This window comes from Aythya marila (genome assembly GCF_965140915.1).
Source record: "Aythya marila genome assembly, chromosome: 1".
NCBI classification, from domain to species: domain Eukaryota; kingdom Metazoa; phylum Chordata; class Aves; order Anseriformes; family Anatidae; genus Aythya; species Aythya marila.
In genome coordinates, this window is record NC_139042.1 from 200,482,818 (window position 1) to 200,503,989 (window position 21,172).

Here is a 21,172-nt window from a genome sequence, read left to right on the forward strand (position 1 = left end):
GTCTTCCCACTCCTCCCAGAGTTCAAGTTTGAAAAGTGGCTTATCCCAGGGAAGAGTTGCTATCTTAATATCCATTTATCCCACGAGAATTCAATCAGAATGGATAACCATCAACATTTGACTCTTCTACTGCCCTGCCTTGCCATTTCCATCCAAGGTGCACATAAAATGACAGAAGGAAGGAAAAGTCCAGCGTTATGGTCAAAATTGATTCTGTAGTCTGAAACAGAAGTGTACAGAGGGCTTGTAACACCCACACAAAGAGCACTTTGTACATAGCTTGAGTTATATTCTTTATTGTTGAACCAGTTCTGGAATGTTTTAGTTTCCCTGAGCTGGCAAATGGATAAAAACATCGTTGCGTCCCGTAGCTTTTTCTTTAAAATTTATGTGAGGAAGATTAACAAACAGAAGAAGAGACAAGAAGTTATTTCAAAACAGCATCCCAAAGGGGAAAAAAAAAAAAAAAAAAAAAAGAGAGAGAGAGAGAGAGAGTAAGGATTGAGACATACTAGGATGTCTAGTGCTGCAACTGAAATGTTACAGGGAAAGCTTACAGGGGTTCAGAAAACATGTTAAACTGCACTTCCACGCTTCAGACTTGGACATCCAGAACCCTACCTCTGTGAAGACCCAGTCCTCAGATACACCAACGTGAAAGCCCCCCAAAAGCGAAGGTTTGTAGTAAGACAGAGCAACATCAGTGACTTACTGTCAAACTGGAAGATGAGAAAAGGTACTGCCTATGTTTTTTGTATGACCACAGAAACACCACTGGAAACCTGCAAAGGAAAAACGCTATCAGAGTTTATAAAATCTTCAATGACATTCAATAAATATAACTAACCGAAATAGCTAACGTATTAACCCGCCACCTATGCAACTCCTGATCTCTACTTTACCTCTTCACCCTTCTCCTGCTTTCTAATATTGCACTGAACTTCCTCAGGCTCCAAAAGGAGTCGCAATCATGGCAATATTAATACAACAGGAGCCTCTTCCTACCTCTCTTGGCCTTACGTGTGTTCTTTGATGACAGATTTAAAGCCTCAAATCAATCCATCCAGTTTTTACAACGTTTTTCGGTGTAATTTTCCCACCTGAAAAACTGAAGGATCTCTTAGATGACCTGTGAAATTCTCCTAAGCTCTAGGATTCTTCAGTCATTTTGCTCCTATTCAAGCCTACTTTGTGAATAATCATCAAAACCTGGTGATTAACTGGACACACCTGTTCTGGGGATGAGGCTGGAAACAAAGGAATGGTCTGCAACATCCTGGCATGAAGAGCGTTGCTGCTATTCATACCGAAATATTGCAAGGGTAATTATATTTAATTGATTAGCTAGTGTTCTACACATGAAATAAAACCATCATTTTATAAACCAGAAAATTGTCTGAAAAACTATTATCAGTTAGGTTGGGGAGGGGATATTCTGAAAGTTACTTACAGCAGGATAAAATGGTAGCTAGAAAATAGCCAGGGATGATCATACTGACTTGGAAAATGTTGCAAGATAAAGCCTTTATTTAGTTAGCCAATTTCATGGCATTTTGAAAAACACATTACTCAATTACTGATTTGATTGAGGAAATACTTTGCGACCATTCAGGAATATATGAAACAATGCTCTGAATTCTCCATGTTTTCACCAGAAAAACAAACAAACAAAAACTACAGTTTCTTAATATGTAATGATAATAATCCAATACTGAGACATTAACTGAAATAAAAGATGAAATTAAAAGCTGGCTGCCTGTTGGAGCCAGTGCACTTCATCATAAGTCACTTGGCTACCACAGAGATGCAGCCAACTGTTGGAGTGACACAAGGCAGCAAGGAATAAGGACGACTTTCATCCCTGGGTTTCTCCAGCTGGAATAATGTGATGGTGTCCCATGAAAAATGAGCAGATGGTCTGAGTCCAGTTGTAGGATACCAGCCCCAAAACACCCCCCGAAAGAATCTTGTGACTTACTGCATACGTGGACTACAGGAGCCTCTGAGTTCAAGTAGTTTTCTCTATGTGATGGCTGAGAAACATGAGCAGTACAGGACGGAAAGATTGTTTTGCAGTTATTGGATCCTCCTACACATTCTGTGGATAACTAGAAGACTTTGACTTAAAGTCACCTTGTCCTAGTTTCTAATTCACTTTTAAGCACATGAGATTGCAGGATCGGGGCCTAGGTATCCAAACTGGCTAATACTTTAATAAATGAAAAGCACAAGATTTACTCATCCAAGTAACCATAATGAGGTTTGTTTGCAGACCTAGCTCATGCTGCACACAGAAAAGGGTGAATCTCTTTTGTCAAACGTATGGGAAGCAAAATGAGTAATACTAATGAAAAAGGGGATGTGCTAACCTGTAAAATGTTACCTGAAACTTGTGTGCAGTGTTCAGACTAAAGTGATGTTTTGAATTGTAAGTGTTCCTTTAAGCAAAAAAAAAAAAAAAAAAAAAATTAACACAGAAGAAGAACTAAAAGGAGGAAAAAACAGTTGATAAAACATGTTTTCATAAATTATATACCAGATGTTAAACAAAATTGAATAACCAAGGAAAAGAGAAAAGACCTTTTTATTTTTGTATCACATTCCTTTGGCAAAAGCAGGATAAAGCTTATCATGTGAGTTGAACAGTAAATGAAGGCCTTATGTTTCATAAAATTCTCCTGTTGTCCCAGTAAGGATGAGAGTCATACAACAGTTTCGGCAATGCTTTAAGTCTGGTAAATAAAGTTAGCAGACAGGAATCAGCAGATTGTTTGGGGGAAAAAAAAAAAAAAAAAACTTTTTTTGTACACAGAACTTAGGAACACTGCTTCTGCATCTCAAACCTGCACTGTACCAGAGATTAATTGGCCCCATATAATTTAGCAAACAGCATATGACATCCATCTACCTTTGCTGTTTCAGCATTCACCCAAAAATATATAATACAGGATTTTAAATAGTATGTTAGCCCAGTTTCCTTTCACAAAGTCTTACAGAGAAGTTTAGGAAAATTCCAAAAGTAGCATATTGATTGCCTCTGGGATTTTCCACTTAGCAATTTAATAGAAAATTACACCCTTACCCAATCTGTGAGGTTTCCGTAACCTCCCTCATGAATTTAATTTTCCAGAGTCTAATAAATTTTACCATTAGGCATATTTTCTGATATTGCTTCACCATTAAACCTATTTTCTGATTTTGCTTTTCTGGAACTGGGTAAACTCTCTGCATGGCATTTGGACAGCACCTTCCACCAGAGAATTCAGATCTGTGTCTGCTCACACTGCTATGAAACAAATCATTGTTATTAATATTCACTTTGCTTTCCTCTTACTAATTTTATTTCATTACTCAAAGTGATAGGGTCAGTCAATATTACTGGAGCCAACGGAATTCTCCTGGGTACTCTGATTAGACCATGTGAAGATCTGCTTCTGTTCGAGTACGCGTATGCAACTCTCACATACTCTTCTCCTTGTCATAACACAGCCTGACTACATTTAAAACACAAGATGATGATCGGGAGCTGTGTTTTGGTTATCCGTAGTCATAACTGTAAAAGTCTGAGTCCTCCTCTACAGGCAATAAGCAGAGGCACTCCTGACAGTGCAAACTAAAAGCTACACCAGAACCTAATTTAGTGCAGCATAAGTGAACCACAAGTATGGCTGGAGGCGTCAACTGGCGGATAAATCAAAGCATTAAGTTCAGCTGCATTTGGATCATCCATATGGCTATGGTGACCCCCTTGGTTATCGTCGGAGGGTTGCCAGACGCTGTGAATCTTATTCCTTCCAAGGAACGAGGCTGTTTTACTGTGGGGCTCCATGTTTGCCCGTGGAGAGTGAAACTTGGCATCCCTCAGCAGGACAGCGGTTCAACGCGCTCTTCATGGTCCTGCTCTGTTCCTTGATGTGCTCTGTGATAGATGCTGGCACATCACTGTGAGAATCGCTGGAAAACACAACAAGAAGCAGTTAGATCCTCAGCCCAGCCCTATTTCTGCCCTTCACCCACCCCGCACGCCCCGCTCGCACCGTGGCAGCTCCACCGCCGCCAAGCCCAAGGTTGGCGCGCCGCTCCCCACCCTCCCCGTCCCCAGCTTGGGGTCACCTCCAGCCTCTGCTGCACCCCAAAAACCACCCACAGCCCTTTAGGGGGCTGGCAGGAGTGCTCCCTGCCAGGAGGGCCGCCGCTCCCTCACACCGAGCCACCCCACGGCGGGGAGCCGGGACCACCCCGAGAACCCCCTCAGTACCCCCGGGCGCTTTGAGGGAAGCCATCGGGGCTCCGAGGGCCGTGTAGCAGCGCCGGGGCACGGCAGAGGGAGCCAGCAAGAGGCTGGAAGGGAGGAGGGAGGGGAAGGCGGCAGGGGGGCCACAAAATGGCGCTGCCCTCTCAGCCCCTCTCCCTCCAGCCCCCCTCACGGCGCCCAGCCCGGCTCGCCGCGGGGGCTCCGGAGCTCTGGGGCCGCGTCCCCGGGGTGGCGTGGGGCTGCTGGCCGGCTTCAGGAGCCGGCTCCTCCGCCTCCAGCACCGCCACGCCGGGGCTCGCCGCCTTCCCCCCAGCAGGTGGCAGCGGGGTCCCGGTGCCATCGAGCCATTGCGGGCCGCCCTTCGCAGCCAGCGGGGGAGGCGGCGGCGGCGCTGCCCGGCATCGCCCCGGGCTCGGCCGTCCTCCCCCCCCCCCCCCCCATCCCCTTTTCCACCTTCTTCTCGCCGCACCCCGCTTTCCCCTCAAAGTTTGGGGCGGCCAGGGAGGGCGGGCGGCGCCTTTAGGGGGCCGGAGCCAACTTGTCCCGGCTGCCTTTATTTGCAGTGGGAGCCGAAATCTGCCAGGCTGCGTTTATTTTGCTGATTAAAGAGACGGACCTTGGTCTCGGCTGCTGGCTCCCCGCTGCGCGGCCGCCCTGCTCGCTCCTCTCATCCCCTTTTCTCCTTCCCTTTCTATCCTTCCCCTACCCCCCCTTGGCCGCACCATGGAGTTTACCGAGAGGAAGAGAAGCAGGAAATCCCAAAGCTTTAAACTGATAAATCAAGGTAAAAGTGGGGAGGGGTGGATGGGGGGGGGGGGGGCGGCTTTGTGCTGTTTGTTTGTTTGCGCCTCAGAGAAGACTTTTACATAAACGGGGCTGGCTTCCCCGGGAGGCGAGCAGGATGTTATGAAATGTGTGTGTGCTCCCTTTCCTCCACCTCTGTCATGTCTCTCCGTCCTCGTATTTATTATTTAACTCCGGAATCGTCTCCTCCAACTCCCCGAGGCGTTGCAGCTCTTTATTTTCTGGCGTTATTTTGTTATCTCCCCCCCCCCCTTCTTTATTTTTCCCCCCCTCTCTCACTTCTTGCACGCACAACCAGAGGCTATTTACGGGTATATTTTACACGTTGCTTTAAATAAATAAAAAGACACCTCCGAAGGTGGACCTGTTTGTTTTTTCCAGGCAGATCTCCTACAGAATAAAGTTGGATCGCGTTTCGGTGTAAATCCCCCCATGGGTGAGGGAGGGAGAAAAAGGTGAAATGGAGAATTTAGCAGAACGATGACACTTGAGCAGCGCCGGAGCTTTTTAGCATGCAACTCCTGTGGATTTGTTGTGTGTGGTGTTTGTTTTTTTTTTTCCTTCTCTTCCTCCTCTGGACTGCGTTACACACACGTATTCCAGAGAAAAGCCTCACAGAGGCTGCTTGCTTAAAATCCACGCAGGTAACGAATTGTACGTGGGCGAGGAGGAATCGCTGGCATGCAACTTGTTCGCTCGGCGTGTGTTTGCTTTTTGGAAAAGAGGGGATTTTAAAAGGGATCGCCGGGAAAATATTTGGATTCATGTCGGGGAAGGAGCACAGCCCTCAGTCCTGTGTGTTATTTAAAAAAAAAAAAAAAAAATGACACAGCTGCTGGTAGGCATTTTAACAGGTGGACTTCCCAGCCCTAGGGTTTCATTTGGGCTGGGTATTGCTCCTTCAGCTGATTAGATCTCTTGCCCTGATTGATTTGATGTATTATTACTATTTATATATATATATTTTTTTTTCCCCTTTTGTGTCTGGAAGTCTCGGGCTGCAATATCTCCCTGAAATGCTGCGTGTGTCCTGCATGCCAAGTTGAGGGCAGGTGGCTGCTTTGGGGTAATGTCACACTTAGGGACAGGGGGGTGGAGGGCGACTTCCAGGGCTTGCTGGATGAAGGCTGGTGTCTTCGTAGGCGTGCAGCAAAATCAGATTAGAAGCAGAGAAATGTGAAGCTGGAAATGAACTTGCCTGGTAGGAAGAGTAAATAATTACTGCTTAAACAGTGCAGGAGGATCTGGAGCGCTGCACCTACCCCCGTCCCCAAACTAGGGGGAGAGAGACTGGTCAGACTTGCTGAAATTTATCCAAGGTTTCTTAAACGCCAGCATCAGCTTGGAGATCAACCCATGGAGTGCTTTCATTTCTCTAAAGGACAGGTTTGGTTTGTGGGGTTTCTTAGCATCTGATGCTCACAGTCGCCTCTCAGGCAGCTCGTGCAGGGCTGGAGCGTGGGGCTTGAAAGTGAAACATGTGGACAAGCAAAACTGAAATCAAAGCCTGGGTTTTATTTTTCTCCTAATAGAGCCGTAAAAATGTGTGCGCTGTCAAAAACGTGTCAATATTCTGCAAATTGTCGGTCGCCACTCCATAACTGGATTAAATATTTCTCCATGTATAAAGCGATCTATTTAACCTCGTTGGATAAAGTCATTTATGAGGGTTAATTATTAGCATTTCTTATTTTATCTGCTGTCTCCTTTTGGATGTAGGAATTCAAATAGCAAGCTACACTGAAAGCACATCCTGGGAGAAAATATGTCTTTGCACTTTGAGAGCAGAGAAGATAAAAATCACATTCTGCATGTGAGTCTGCTCTCACGTACCCTCTTTCTATCACAGTTGATTATGAAGATAATTATGTATAAATAGTTGTCTCTTGTAATTGGCCTTTGCCTCTTGCTGGAGTCATTCAGTAATGTCACAGTTTAGTGTTTACTGTTGTGAAATTGATATGGATTTCACAGCGCCTGGACTGTGACATCTGAGGCAGAAGAAGGAAACCAAAGAGAAAATGGTACGCTGGGTCGATCTGTTTGTAATGCACAGCCTGTCAGTGACATGTACGACGCTTATTCCGCCCCAAAAAAACTTCAGAGCACCTTAGCAGCACGATCAGTTCCTTTCAGACTGAAAGGAAGGTCCCTGCCTGCACTAAAACGCAGCCACCTCTGAGGTGCAACGTGGTGACTTCCAGGCAGCAGCTGTAGATCAGGAGAGCGTCGTGCCCGGCTGGATGAGCACAGGGAAGTGTTAGAGAAGCAACCCCATGCAATCTATATACCTAAGGACTGCGAATCTGTGAGTTATTTAGTTCCGAGTTTCCACGTGCTCGCTCCTAGCAGCTCTCCTGGAGGATGAAAATGTGGAGAAAAGCTAATGGGCACGGAGTGCAGCTCGCATAAATTCTGTATTTTTAGCCTCGCGGAAGGGACCTTTACTTCCTCGATGCTGTGGCTCAGACTTCACCTTTACCCAGTACACGTCAGGCAGCCCATATGTTTCACTCCCTCGGAGTGACACGCAAAACCCCAATGCTACCTCTTTGGTTAGCACTTCACTCCTGACCTCGCTACCTTCCTTTTTATTTTTTTTTCTTCCCTACCATGCTGACATTTCTTTCCAGGCCCTTTTCTTTCTTTTGTAGGGCTGTATTAAGCTTGATTCTGGTTTACTTACTGGGTAGTTCCTCCTCTTGTGCCGTTAAGACAGTCATGCTGTACAAATAAACAATAGTAACAAAGAAGCTTGGCTTATAGGAGACCTTTATAATTCCGTAGCTGATTGTTTTGTCAGCAAGGCAGGTGTGTTCCTCTTGAGAGGAGGAGTTGCCTGTGGTGCCATTCAGGTCCTCTTGTGCCTTTTAATTGAATCCCTCCGAGTGCTCTTCCAGGAGTTAATCTCCACCTGACTTCTTGCGAGGCAGGTAAACATAAGAACCAGTTTTCAGAGGGAGTAACTGAGCTGGCTGGGAGGGCTTCAGCATTACAGGAGTTAGGTGATGAGGCAGCTATTTCAAGACACTGAATATATTGTTCAGTCTTGAGTGACTTGCCTAAGGACAAAGTGTGTGCCAGTAGCAGAGTCAGAAATAGAATCCAGGAGAGCTGCCCTTAGATAGTTGGTTTTTTGTTGTTGTTGTTTTCCCTCTTGTAATTACTATTCCCTCTGTACACACGTGTAAACAGGACTGTTTTTCTGCTCAACACATGCCTGTGATTACAGCAGAGACCTCCACAGAAAATACTCTTTCGTTTGAAACAGAAATTCAATTTTCCGTGCGTGTCCTGTCAGATCTGTGAATAAAAGATGCCAGTGTTTATTTTTAGGGTCATCTCGCATGGACGTTAGTTTCTGTAAGTGAATACCCTAAGGTGTCCCTGAGCCTCCTTTCCTCGGAACTCAGGGGCCAGTGACCTCAAGATAAGTCAGCAGAGCTGCAAGGTGCAGCCCTAGTGTACGTCACTGGTCTTCTTGTCAAGGCAAAGTTTGAAAGTTTCTCCCGGTCTCTGGGAAGGTGAAGTTTTCATTATAAATCTGCTTTCCATCTGTAAAGCAAGAAGCCAGATAATTGGCATCTGGTGGGATAATTTGCTGTGAAAATGAACACAGTAATTTAGGGCAGGCATGGCTATTCCCTAAAATCTGTGAAATATTTTAGCTAAGCCTCTCCAGTGTGAGCAAAGTTGTTTTTGTGTGTTTTTTTCCCCCCTTTTTTTTTTTTTTTTTCTTTTTAGGAGGTGCTGATACAGAGCGCATTTTCCGTGGTTAATTTGATGTACATGAAATAAACTGCAGATATATTGATAAATTATGTAGTAAAACTGTAGCAATGTGTTCGGTGTTCATTTTTTCCAGATCACTTGAGTTCTAATTTTTTTTATCGTTTTTCATTCCAGATTACCATCATGAGATATATAAGATCTCTGACTACAGCAATGATGTTAATGGGGAGACCAAAGAAACACAACCCGTTTTTTTAGGTATGTGCTTGTGTTGATTAATTTCAGAGCAACATAGCGTGGCCATTTGCAATTAGGGAGGAAAAAAATCTCTCTGCAAGCATGGGAAGTGCCTGCCATTGTTTAATATGACGTTCTTTTCAAGACCCTTTTATTCCACGAATTGCCAATATATCCTTTATTAACACTGCTAAAAGTTGTAATTTCAGACATAAATGTTTATTAGTGTCTACACACAGTGCTAATTATCACTCACTCAGAGAGCCAGATGCTGACTCTGCAGTTTTGCAGCTCTCTGCTCACCCCATTTACATTGCATATTCTCTGGCATGCTTCGCTGGCAATAGTTTGTGTAATTGGGGTATTACATCTTTGACATCTGGATAACAGAAATTCAATTTCCAGGAAGCTGCTATTTGTTTGGTTTTGCTTCTGCCTTGGGTGGGATAGAGGATTAATGTGCTGTCTTAATGTAATGTCCTTTCACCTCTGTAGCCTGCCTGCTAATCCTGCCATGGGAAAAATTAAATTAAATTAAATCAACAGTTAAAAATGTGTAAAGAAAACAGAGAAGTAATGTATAGTCTGCAGCGTGGTGTATACCATAGCCTGATAGGACTAGTTATCGGTGAACCTTTATCCTTCTTGCCTGTGTGCTTGATGTCCTTTGTAACTCTTCTGTAGACTGCTTCTCTTCCTGCTCCCAGCTCCCTTCTGTCTCATCCAGGACCTCTTCTGGGTGCTGAAACCTTTTGTAAAAAAGGACAGTGGGCCAAAATCACAAGAATTAAGGCGAGGTTTTGACTTACAGTAATGACTCTTAGTGTGTAAAGCAAGCTCTTGGTCACCTTGCTCAGGCTTTGGAGAAAGCAGGTGCCTTCACAGCAGGAAATCTGGAGGTGTCTGCCTTTCCCCAGCTGTGCCGGGAACCTCAGTGTTTGCGTGGAGGTGATTTAAGGTTTCTGGAGTCTGTGTGTGTTGCCCCCTAGAGCCGGTGAGAAGCGCTAGTCCTGAGCACGAGAAGCAGCACCTGAAATCAAGCTGCAGGTAAAATGCTTTAGTCTGCTAAATTGATTGTGCCATAGCCTTCCCTGGAGGTCAACAGCAAGTGGAAGAGGAAAGGGGGCGTCTTGGGCAGCGTGGAGTCTTCTGCTGATTAGAATATTTACACAGGGGGGAGAGCTGGGTTAAATTCCCTTCTCAGCTTCTCACCGTTAGGGTTGTGAGCAAATACTTCATCTCTTCGCCTATTTCCAGGGAGCGTGAAGGAGGCTGCTAAGCTTTGTGTTTGGATTCTGCGTTGTGTAAGCACTTTGGGGTTGAACCGCACTAGAGATTTATCACGAATGTTTTCTCTTCAACCCCAAATCAGAATAAGGGTTTGTCAGGAGTTAGGCGTCTAGCTGCCTAAGCCAGGGTGCTTCTAGGACTGTGCAGGAGTTTGTGCTTTGACATTTGTGCCGTGACTCAGACCAATTGATTTTTGGTCTGGTTGCGTTGCCTTTTGAGGGCTGCTTTGTCTTCTGAGGGCAGGCTTGTTACCTGCTTCTTGTTTGGTTTTGTTGCTTTTGGTTTGCTTGGTTGATTTCTTTATTACGACCAGCTTCTGAATGTGCTCTGGCATCAAGTTCACCTGCAGCAGGAGCACGTCAGCATTTAGTCCTTACCAACTAGTCCCACCAAGGGACTTCCTTCAAGGTGTTGAAGTCCAGAATTGCAGCCCACCTTCAGGTGCTGTGAAAAGAAGGAAGACCCTATTTTCTAGAGACGGCCTGATTTCCTCAAAGCATGTTAATTTTGACAAAACCCATGATTTATGACTGTGCAGGATCTGCAGATGAGGAATTCTTCTTCCTGTGGGAGCTGGGTTCGGTGGGTTGCTCAGAGCTCACATCACCCTCTCTGCTTTGTCCTCACGCCAGTGTCCAGCTTCTTAATGACAAAGGAGGTGGTCTGAGATGTAGGAGAAGCAGTGCTGGGAACTGAACTTGGCTGAAAGCACTTGAAAATTGAGCTCCCACCTTCCAGCAGAGAGATGGGATGAGCGGCATTTGGCATTCCAGCTTCCCTTTTGAGAACTGCAAGCTGCATGCCATAATTTTTCATTGTACTTCAGGGAGGATGGGAGAACGATGCTTCCCCCAGCTCGTTGTCCTGTCCCCTAATAAGGTTGTAATCCCTGCTTCGCTTAATTTCAATGTTCTGTGCCAAAATTAGATAATCACTCCATCGAGTGCTCGGGTCCTTGGTTTAGAGTCAAGTTTGTTCTTTGATTTAGGTCTTTTGACTGATCCGTGGGATGACTACAGCTGTTAAAACCACAATGTGCTGCAGCCTTTAGTATGTAAATGGATGTTAAGATATGTCAGCGAAACTATTTACTGCAGGAAAGGGGAAATGTTAATGTCATCTTACAAGTGAAGCAGTGAAGCTTGGGAATAAGATGTGCGGATGTTTTGGTCAAGGGATGCACAGACGAGAAGGGAGATTCTGGGCTAAATGATTAAGCATTTAATGCGTTGTTGGGATCAAGTGTCAGAAAAGACCTGTTGAACTTGGATTTTTATTTATTTTTATTTTTTGCATCAGCACAAAATGGGTTTTTGTGTACACGTGGGCTGTGAACTGGAGGAAGCTTCAGCACAAGAGAAGTGTGGTAGTGTGGAAGCAACTTCTGTTGGGTGCGAGGGCACACAGCCCCAGTGCTTTTTAAATGGAGCCTCGTTAGCTTAGGAAGTTTGCACGTGTGTTGCAGCAGCTGAGTTCATGGGAGATCACCCCGATGTCTTTTCTAATCCCTTCCTCTGATAAGATGATAAATGGCAATTTGCAGCTTCCCAGACAAAGGATGCACCGAGCGCAGCCTTTGCAAAATTCCGGGCGAATCTCTTGCTGCTGCTGCCTTTCGCAGGTGAGGGCTGGCTCCTGTTTTGTTTTGAAGAGAAGGGCTGGGATATCTAATATCAGGAGAGTGCTCCCTCTGAAAAGCAGGACACAGCCCAGAGTGAAGTGCTTAAACCTTGAATGTGATCGAGATTTAAGACAGCCCTGTCTGCAGCTTTTAGCAGGTATCAGCATTAATGTGCTGTCAAGGCTGCTAGCCCAGGCTTGGGAACACAAGCCCATGCAGGGACCGTGCAACACAGGGTTTCTGGACAACACCAGTTAAAGCCAGCTTGTCTGTAAAAATATCTTTTGTATATACCACTTTCTTTTTTTTTTTTTTTTTTTCCCCCCAGTCATAATATTTTATTATCAACACACACACACAAAAAAAAAAAAAGCAGAAAAAAAAATATACCTCCAGACCGAGTGTTTTTACAATGCTTTCAACTTGAAATTCAGGCTCTATGTTTGAAAGGTTAATGCAGAAAACTAATTATATTATCCTGGTAACCAAATGTGTGATGAGACATTTGTCTGTGTAATTAACAGTGAAGAACTTTTATAGTTTCATAAAATCGAATGCTGCGCGCAGTGTGCTCGGAGCATTTGTTTTGGAGAGATGTCCAAACCAGAGATGTTTATGACTGATATAAAGGGGAGCTGAAATGCACTGTAATGCAGGTGTCTCTGCATTTTACAGCGATTCACGTTGCTGAAATGGAAGGCAGCAGATTAATAACGTTAGCGTGTCATGATAAAATAAATAATGGGTTCTTGGAGCAGGGGAATGATGCATAAGTTACTCACTAATTCCAAGAATTTATTCTGTCCCAGAAATAATACCCTTTGCAATTTATTCGGAGAGGAGAAAGTTGACTTAACGCAAGTCTGTGAAGTTACTTGGTACTTTTAATAGAATTACATCCCAAGTATGGATGTTGCAGTAATAGCTGCTATTATTAAGGCTGCAAAAAAGATCATTTGAGAACACAGATCAGTAAAATAACTTTGCCAAGCATTTCCCTTTTGGGGCTGAAGCATGATCTTGACACGGGGCATTTCCAAGAAGACATTGTTGCACTTTTTTTTTTTTTTTTTTTAATTCTATGACCCTGTTAGCATATAAATGTAGAAACAGTTGCTCACTTGCAGTTTCCTGAGTGATTTAGTTGACCCAGTGTGGCCTGAAGTCTGCAACTTCAGTGTCTGATCCTACTGGGTGTTTCTGAAACTGTTTTACCAGGCTCTTCCGAAGAGTTATTTTGTTGCTGTGGCCACCTCCTCTTCCAAGGAAACAGCCCTCCAGATTCACAGTGGTCTCCAGGTCTGCCCCTGGCTTTGATTCTGCAGGTTGCTGTGCTCATATAGGAGTGTTGGTGATGTCTGTTAACTTTTTGGGTCTTGCTTTCAAGCATCATTTCAGAGCGCTGGTAAGATGCTTCACCTAAGACAGCTCCAATATCCTGATAGATTTTCTAGGGGTAGTAAAAGTCCCAGGCTCGTAACTCATGGTGCTCGTGTGACCCGCTGACATCGTTCGTGACCGCCGCGCTCCCCGTTGACTTGGGTTTGAAGCTTTTAATTTGCAAAGCGTGTTGTTGCCTGTGTTACTTGTTCAGCATCAGTTCGTACATGCCAGCGAAGGCTGGGGATCACTCGTTTGAGAAATGAGTGCTTATCCCATCGGTTTAGCTCCACAGTTGCTCAATTCAGCTTATCCACGGAGCAGTCACAACAACTTTCCATTCGCTTTAGGAAACCTTTGATCTGATAAGGAAAGAGGCACACGGCTCCTTTATTTTCCTCGCGCTGGGCTTAGCAATTTTCAATTTCAGGAGCCCCAAATAGTACAATAATGCCAAAAATAGCAAAGTTTTGAAAGTTAGGGCATGATGAAGGTGTAGTTTTTGCAGAGAAGGGTTGCCTAACTCCCTCCTAGGTTACCTGTTGCTCTTTCCTTGAGCACCACGTAATGTTCACAGCGGTGTTTTGGTCAGTTCAGCCTGACTGCGCACTGAAGGTGCGTGTGGTGCATGCGTGCACCTCCCCAGTTCCCTGCAGTACACCGAATTAGCCCTTACAAGTTCTTCAAACACAAGCAGCTGACTTTTGCTGGCCCCGTTCCAGGAGGAGCACCGCTCAAGTGGTGGCTAATAAACTGGCATTTAATAACTTTGATTATATAACCTGCGTGCTCTGTCGCAATTTTTTTCTGAGCCCTCAAAGCTTGCAAGCCATGCATCGACTTCAGCATTTTTCTCTCCTCTGCAGTTTCGTTTCCTTGCAAACTGGACCAATGTTGTCACCTCGTGTGTATTTTTCTCAGTGTCTTTTGCTGCATTTCCTAGGCTCTTGATAACTTCTGAACTCATTCACCAGTTCCAGCCTAGTTTGACACAAAGGCAGAAATCGGAGATACAAAGGTCTTGCAGGAGGCAGCCTGATAGAGATAAAAGTCTTGTTTATATAGCCAAGCAGGGAAAATTTCCTTAGGAGTTTTATCTGCCAAAGCACAGCAGGAAGAGACACTAATTCATAGAAAACCTGACTTTATTAAGTCAGCTACGAATACTTCCCAAAACATTTCCCATAAATGCTAAAAATAATGAAATTAATTGCAAAATATCAGGCCAAGAGAACATTACAGTTACTCGTTTACATAAGTCAAAAGGGGAAAAGAAAAACATTATACAGTCCATTATCCAACCTTAACTCATTCATATATACACTTCGAGAGATATGCATTAATTACATTGCAGTATAAAAGAAGTGGCAACCAAATATGTAATTAATGTTTTAACGAATGGGTATGGCTGCGTGTCGCTTTATCGCTCGTTGTAGCGCTGTGATAGTATTTGACAAATTATTTGGAAAAGTCTAATAACCTGCTTGTAGGCAGCGAGCCATATTTGTATTGAGTTCAATAAGCATAACAGGGAAAAAATGCTCAAGCATCCAGAGGCAGAGAATTAATGAATTATCAGTGATACTTTATTAAATAAAATGGTTAGCAGCTGTGTTACTTCAGCTGGTGGCACGCTGAGCATGTGGATGCCAGTTCCTAGCTGGACGTTTATGTTTTAGACCTGTGCGTTTGATATTTTTAACATTCTTACACCTTTCAAAGCAGTATGTAAGTGTGAGTGTGTTAACACTGTGCATACCTGCAGTAGGGAAGGAGATTGAGAGTAATTTGGGGGGAAATCACTTTTTATGAATATTTGATGTAGAATCTATGAGAAGGTTTTGTTTTGTCCTTTGTTGTTCTATAAGATTACAGTCAAGCCATGTGGAAAAAATAAATTATATATAAGAGGCGATCATAGAAATGACTATAACAGTTATTAAAAGCATTGCTAATACATTTCTGCTACCACTCTTATTTTCCCATGCAAGCTCCTAAACAGGGCTGTCACTTGCCATGCCTATCTGTTTTGAACGGTAATTTGCAAGTGAATTCAGTGGTTTCAGATAAACCCAAGGGGATTACACGGGCAATCTGAGAGGCGAAACCTGGCTGCCTTCTCGGGTATGTACCCACACAGCTCGCAGGGGAAGGCTGCACCACAGCAGTGGTGCTTCAGAAGCCCAGAAGAGGGGAAGAGAGGCTGGATCCTGGCAGATGGGCTGGGATGTGTGTTGCAAACACTGCTCCTCCCAGTCCTCAGCAGCTAAGGAGCCTCTCAGGAGGCTTATCACAGACAGGTAACGCAGCAGCAAACTTCTTTTTTTCTTAATTATCCAGTTCAGCATTTGGAAAGGAAGGCTGGCTCTTCCGTAGGACATAGCAGCTTGAGCTGTTTGGTTTTTCCCTTTTTTTTTTTTTTTTTTTTCATTTTATTTTTTAAATTACCTAATTATGATCTGTGAAGATCATCAGCAGTGGAATAGCTGATAGCAGAGCGCTATCGCTGGGCTCTAGAGCTAATAGCCAGATGAGATAACTGGGGAGCAAGAACTTAAATCTGTTCGTGCAGCAGCCCACACATTCAGGCAGGCAGTGTAACATCCACTAGGGCTGAGAAGACTGCGGCTGGGCAGTCACAAATTAAAAGCCATAAAAAGATGGAAACGTCATGACTGGGTTGGGTGGGTGGATGAGTTGTTGTAAACTTGCACGCTGTAGGCTTGACCTAATCTTCAGGGTGTGTTTTCAAGGACCTTCCTTCCAAAGACAACATATTTTTGGAAAAAGTTCATGTTATTAAAACATATTATGAAAAAAGTTCATAAATGGGAAATCTCCCCAGTTTAATTAGGGATCTGGGTAAATGCAAAGCTACACTTAGGTAGGAGTTGCTGAAATTTCAGGATGTGCTGTGATATAAATGTAGGGATTTTTCTCTTTGGAGATAAGCGTGCTCACATCATTATATAGGAAGACCTCTATAAAAAGGAACATGCAACCAGAATCAGGGCTGAATAAGCTCAATTAACATAAATATTTGATGTAATTGGGTAAGGGAAATTTAATCTTTCCAACAACGTGTCACCTGACCAGCAGCGGAGCAAGCAGTCAGTAAGCCCGATAGGAGGAGGTGGGTGGGAAGCTTTTTTGATGTTTAGGTACATTTTGCTATTAAACACTGACACGAGTGGGTAACGTAAAGCCCCAAGAGCACTGCATGGTGCTGAGTGGTGCGATGGGAAGGGATCCTTCGGTGCTGTCGTGCCGTGGAAGCGTTGGGAGCTGAGATGTGGGCACGAAAGGCAGCCTCCAGCGCCCGGATCCGAGCGCTTCGATAACCGCAGTCCCGCGGTACTCGGGGGCCTCCCGGTTCCCAGCGAGGCTGGGAACTGCAAACAGTCGGCCCCTGGCTGGCTCGGGTCCAAGGAGCGTAATTTGTTAATTAAATCACCCGCGCATAAATCTGTAGACAAAACAGCAAGATGAAACGTAACGTCGAGCTTCCTTGCAGGTGGCTTGCCTCAACACTTCGGCTGGAGCGGAGATGCCGTTACGCACGGGGCTGCCGGGTGGTTTTGGAGCTGGGGCTGGAAGCTTTCTTGCAAAAAAAAAAAAAAAAAAAAAAGCTCTTTTCCTGGTTGGAGTGGGCTGGAGATGCTCTGGGGTTCAGCCCAGGCTCGGTCTGATCGCTCAGCTCAGCTCTGCTCTGCTCCCTGGCCACGGCTTGAGCATCCCTGGGTGCGCTGGGCTTGCTGGCGTCCCAGCACGTGGAGCTTGGCTCGTGCAGGGTGCTGGGGAGGGAGGTGCCACTTCTTTAACTCCCTGGTTTCGGCACCTAAAAATGGTGCTGTTGAATTGAGAAAACGGTTCAAATGCCTGGCATTAGCACACTTTCGAATACCTTGTTGAACCAGAGCCAGTGCACGCTAGGTTTGGGTTTTGGAGAGGTTTTATTTTTGTGTTTGTGTTTGCTGAAATCTCTTCTCTATTCCTGCTTTTCCGAAATAAGTTTGCTTTGGGAAGCAGGAATGGAAATTGAATTCAGCATCCCAATTATTACTGTATGAAGTATACTATAAAGAGAAAAGAGAACTACTAATTCATCAGTTTCTTGATCTTTGTTATTCCATTTGCTTAGGGTGTTTGATTTTTTCTATTACCAGCAAATAAAAAATAAAAAATAGAAGCTTCTTATTTCAGAAGTGGTTATGAACACGTCCTTATTACCAGCGAAATGTAATGTATGCTTTAACGAGCAAAATAGCTGCTATCTGCCCCAAACATATATATTCAGTGTGCAATCAGCAGTTTCCTACATAAAATTAATACTTAAACGGTGCCAGGAGTATTAAAGTATGTAATTGTTATTATTTAAATGCCCTGGATTTATTTGAAGCAGTCCCATTTTTCTTGTGTATATTTTCATTTTGTTTTCCTAATCTACGCTCTAGGACACCCAGCAGTTAGGCTGTGTATGGTTAGACACACATTAGCTGCTTTTTTAATTTATTCCCCGATAATCCAGCATTATTAAATTCTGTGGAGTGAGGAACTGATCCTGTTTATTAAAATCAATAGATGCAGTGTTACTCTGTGTTAGGGTGTGGTGTTTTTTTGTGTTGATTTTTTTATTTCCTTTGTAAAATCTGTCCTTAAGCGTACAGCAAACTGCTCTACAAAGGTCTGCTTCCTTAGGCTATCCTCGGAAAATATCCGCTGATGTCAATGCCTGAATGGGATCAGTCTCTTAAAAGGATAGATTATTTGCAACTGCTCCAGCTATTATTATTTCCTTCTGGAGAGAAATAATCTTGCTCATCAAAGCCTTGGAAAGGGCGTCAGGAAAGCCAAGTTCAGCAGGTCTTTTAACCATGTGAGACCTCAGCTTCAGCTGCGTTAAAGCAGAGCCTGGTGTGTACCAACTACTGCTCAGCCGTGTCTTTTCTTTCTCTCTTTTATTTATTTATTTGTGTCCTCCAACAGCTAGGAACTCATATTGGCATCTAAAATCACTAATCTCAACCCATTACCGTTTTTGCTAATTTACAGTGATAACTGTGGCTCTGTTTTCATTAGGAGATGAAAGCCGGGAAATTAAAAAACAAATTACAGGGATGAGAAGATTACTGAATGACAGCACTGGAAGAATCTATCAGCGAGTTGGCAAAGAAGGAGAAAAACTGAAGGAGGAGCCCCAGGATTTAGACTTAGCCTGGGCCCAGCGCCTGAATCCCCCTGCAGAGTCCCAAGCGAGCCTTCATTCTTCCCAGAGTGGTGCGTGGAACGAATTATCACCCCAAGCCAGCCATTTTTCAGGGCAATACGGAACCCGATCCAAAACGTTCCAAAATCAAACGCGAGCCGTGACATCCAATGGTATGATCTACATTAGATACTGAAAATAGTGCTTTTTTCTCTCTTTTTTTTTTTTTTCCTTGTACTGTACTGAATATCTGCCTTTGTTCTGATGATTTATTGTACCACGGCGCTGAAATCAGTTATAGTTCAGAGTCTACAAAATGAGCACATAGTTATCACTTTGAAAAGGTGCGAAAGTGGGCACAGTGCATTCTGCTACCATCTGTCTTAGCTTTTAAAATGGATTCCTGGTGATAGGACGAGAATTACTCAATTCTGTTATATAGGCTTAAATCCTTTACGGTACTTATTAAAACAGCTTTTGCCATTGTTGTTAAATTCATAGCTAATTAAATGTCAACTGGTACCACTCCTCTCTGCAGTGAGTAATGGAGTTCAGTTGTGACACCACTTGTGGAGCAGGATTCTGCTGACTTCCATAAAGTGATGGGATCAGACATAACTGGCCACTGAACTTCAGGTGCAAAACCCCACCGGAGCCCTAGGGTTTTATTCTGATTAGGCCCACTGGAGAAGAGGGAGGATGGAGTCTACCTGTGAATAGCATGTCCTTAGGCTGTGGTCTATCCTGATCTGACAGAAAAGTGGATGGGTTGTGCCTCTTAAATGTATTTCTCTTAGTTTTCACTCCCAGAGGAAGAAGGTTTTACTACCAAATTCTTGAAGGACTTCTTTAAGAAAAGGAAAGGAAATTAAGGCTTTTCTCCTGATATTAAGCCCTACGCTTAGAAAAGTTTTCATATTGAGGTGCGAACATCTAGAAAATAAAAAAAAAAATGGTCAGATTGAATCTGAAAACGCTATCAATTTTCAATTTCCAGTTGGTTCTGAAGGTATTCATGTTTCCCCTAGAGGGGCATCTGTTGTTAGTCCTTATCTAAAGGCACACGTTCTCGTTGCTTGTAACATACCAAAAAAAAAAAAAGAAAAGTATTGTTATTATTCTCAGTAGTGTCCCTTAGGAATTAATATCCCCACGCTAAAAGGCATGCAGTCTCAGAATTCACAGGGCTGACTGTGTCTCTGTACAGATAATGCTTCACATAGATGTGCTGGGTGACGTGGAGAAAGATGTTGCAGTAAGCCATGCTAGGTCGGTTTGCTTTATAATATTTATTAAATAGTGGTGGTTGTGGTGGTTTTTCTTTTAAGATGCCTACTAACTTGGAAGCAGATCCAGGGGAGAGGGGAAAGCAGATGCTTGATTGGATTTTGCATTCAAGTCTAAAACTATGTTCTCAAAATCCCACCGTAGCAGCCCTCTAAGTGTGACAGGACCTGAATTTCATTACACATCTCCCTCCTTGGCCTGAGAGTCCCTGGGCACCTGCAGGGACAGTTCTCAGCATGCACGGGAGTGCCCGAGCCTGCACAGCTTAGGTGCCTAGTTCCCGGATCCAGCAAGTAGGTGGAGCAGCACCCATATCCCCTTAGGGGTCTGATTCAGCAGGTGAGCTAAACCACATCGACAAGATTTGGCCCCATCTGCAAGAAAATGTCAGCTTTTTAGCTTTCCACAGGAGGAAAGATATATTTTTTTTTCTCTGATTTATGATGACGTACAGGTTAGCAGGGTCTCTGAGACAGCGAGCTCGGCAGGTTGGGTGCCCAAATCTCCCATCTCTCGGGGCAGTGCACCAAGGGAGCTTGGGTGGAGGCACCTTCCACCCCTCCCTTTGCAGCTGCTCTGCTGCAGAAAGGAATGCAATCTCTAGGCTATTACATAAAGCTGGGTGTGGGCCCTCTCCTCTGGTCACCTTCGCCAAGCAACCTGCCCAGGTCTTTGAGGGCAAGGTGAGGGGTGTCTGCCCGCAGCAGGATGGTTGGGATCCTGCTGGGCAGCCCTGCTGCTGGGGCTCTGGTGCCCGATCTCTGCAAAAAGAAAGCTGCTGAGGCATTTCTTGCTGCAGGCATGTTCTGAAGCTTCTCAGCTAGCACACAGCTCTTTTTGGGGAGCTATTCTAATGTCCCTAATTCCCTCCCATCCCTTGCATTGGGAACCCAAGTATCTAGTCAAGTGTTTTACACATTATTTGAAGGATAGACAAAGTCCTTTTAATGCTGGTTAACATCCAGGGAGAAGCTATTTCTTGGGATTTACTTAAGTGTTTAAAGTCATGAACAAAACTGCTCAGACAGAAAGTAAGATTATTATTTAGGGCTGTTAGGCTTAGGTCATGACTGGGGAGATGTCCAGGCACATATAGCTGGTGCTTTGAGTCCAGAAACTGCTTCTGTCCACTGGATAGATAAAACCATACAATCATTTAGGTTGGAAAAGACCTCTAATATCATCAGGTTCAACCATTAAATACTGTACGGGAAGCCAGGGTCTGGCAGATACACATTGCAGGTTGCCTGAGTTACTCAGGTTTGCAAGTAATGAACATCTGAATCCATCTAACTAGTATGGTTAGCAGCTTGCAAGCTAAAGGTTGTTCAAAGGAAGGCTGGAATAAATGTTTAATAGA

At 44.2% G+C, this 21,172-nt stretch overlaps 1 protein-coding gene across 3 annotated transcripts in view; it reads left to right on the forward strand.

The window, feature by feature from the left end:
• The first annotated feature begins 4,374 nt into the window (after nt 1–4,374).
• BEND7 (BEN domain containing 7) overlaps nt 4,375–21,172 on the forward strand; it is a 46,697-nt gene continuing 29,899 nt past the window's right edge. For 2 of the 3 annotated variants that reach the window (XM_082784933.1, XM_082784934.1), the window contains exons 1-3: nt 4,376–5,039; nt 8,966–9,049; nt 18,399–18,698. In XM_082784933.1, coding sequence (XP_082641059.1) covers nt 4,979–5,039; nt 8,966–9,049; nt 18,399–18,698 — 445 coding nt within the window. In that variant the 5' untranslated portion in view covers nt 4,376–4,978. Of the gene's footprint in view, nt 5,040–8,965; nt 9,050–18,398; nt 18,699–21,172 lie in introns of all 3 variants that reach the window. The other variant, XM_082784935.1, reaches the window with a different exon arrangement.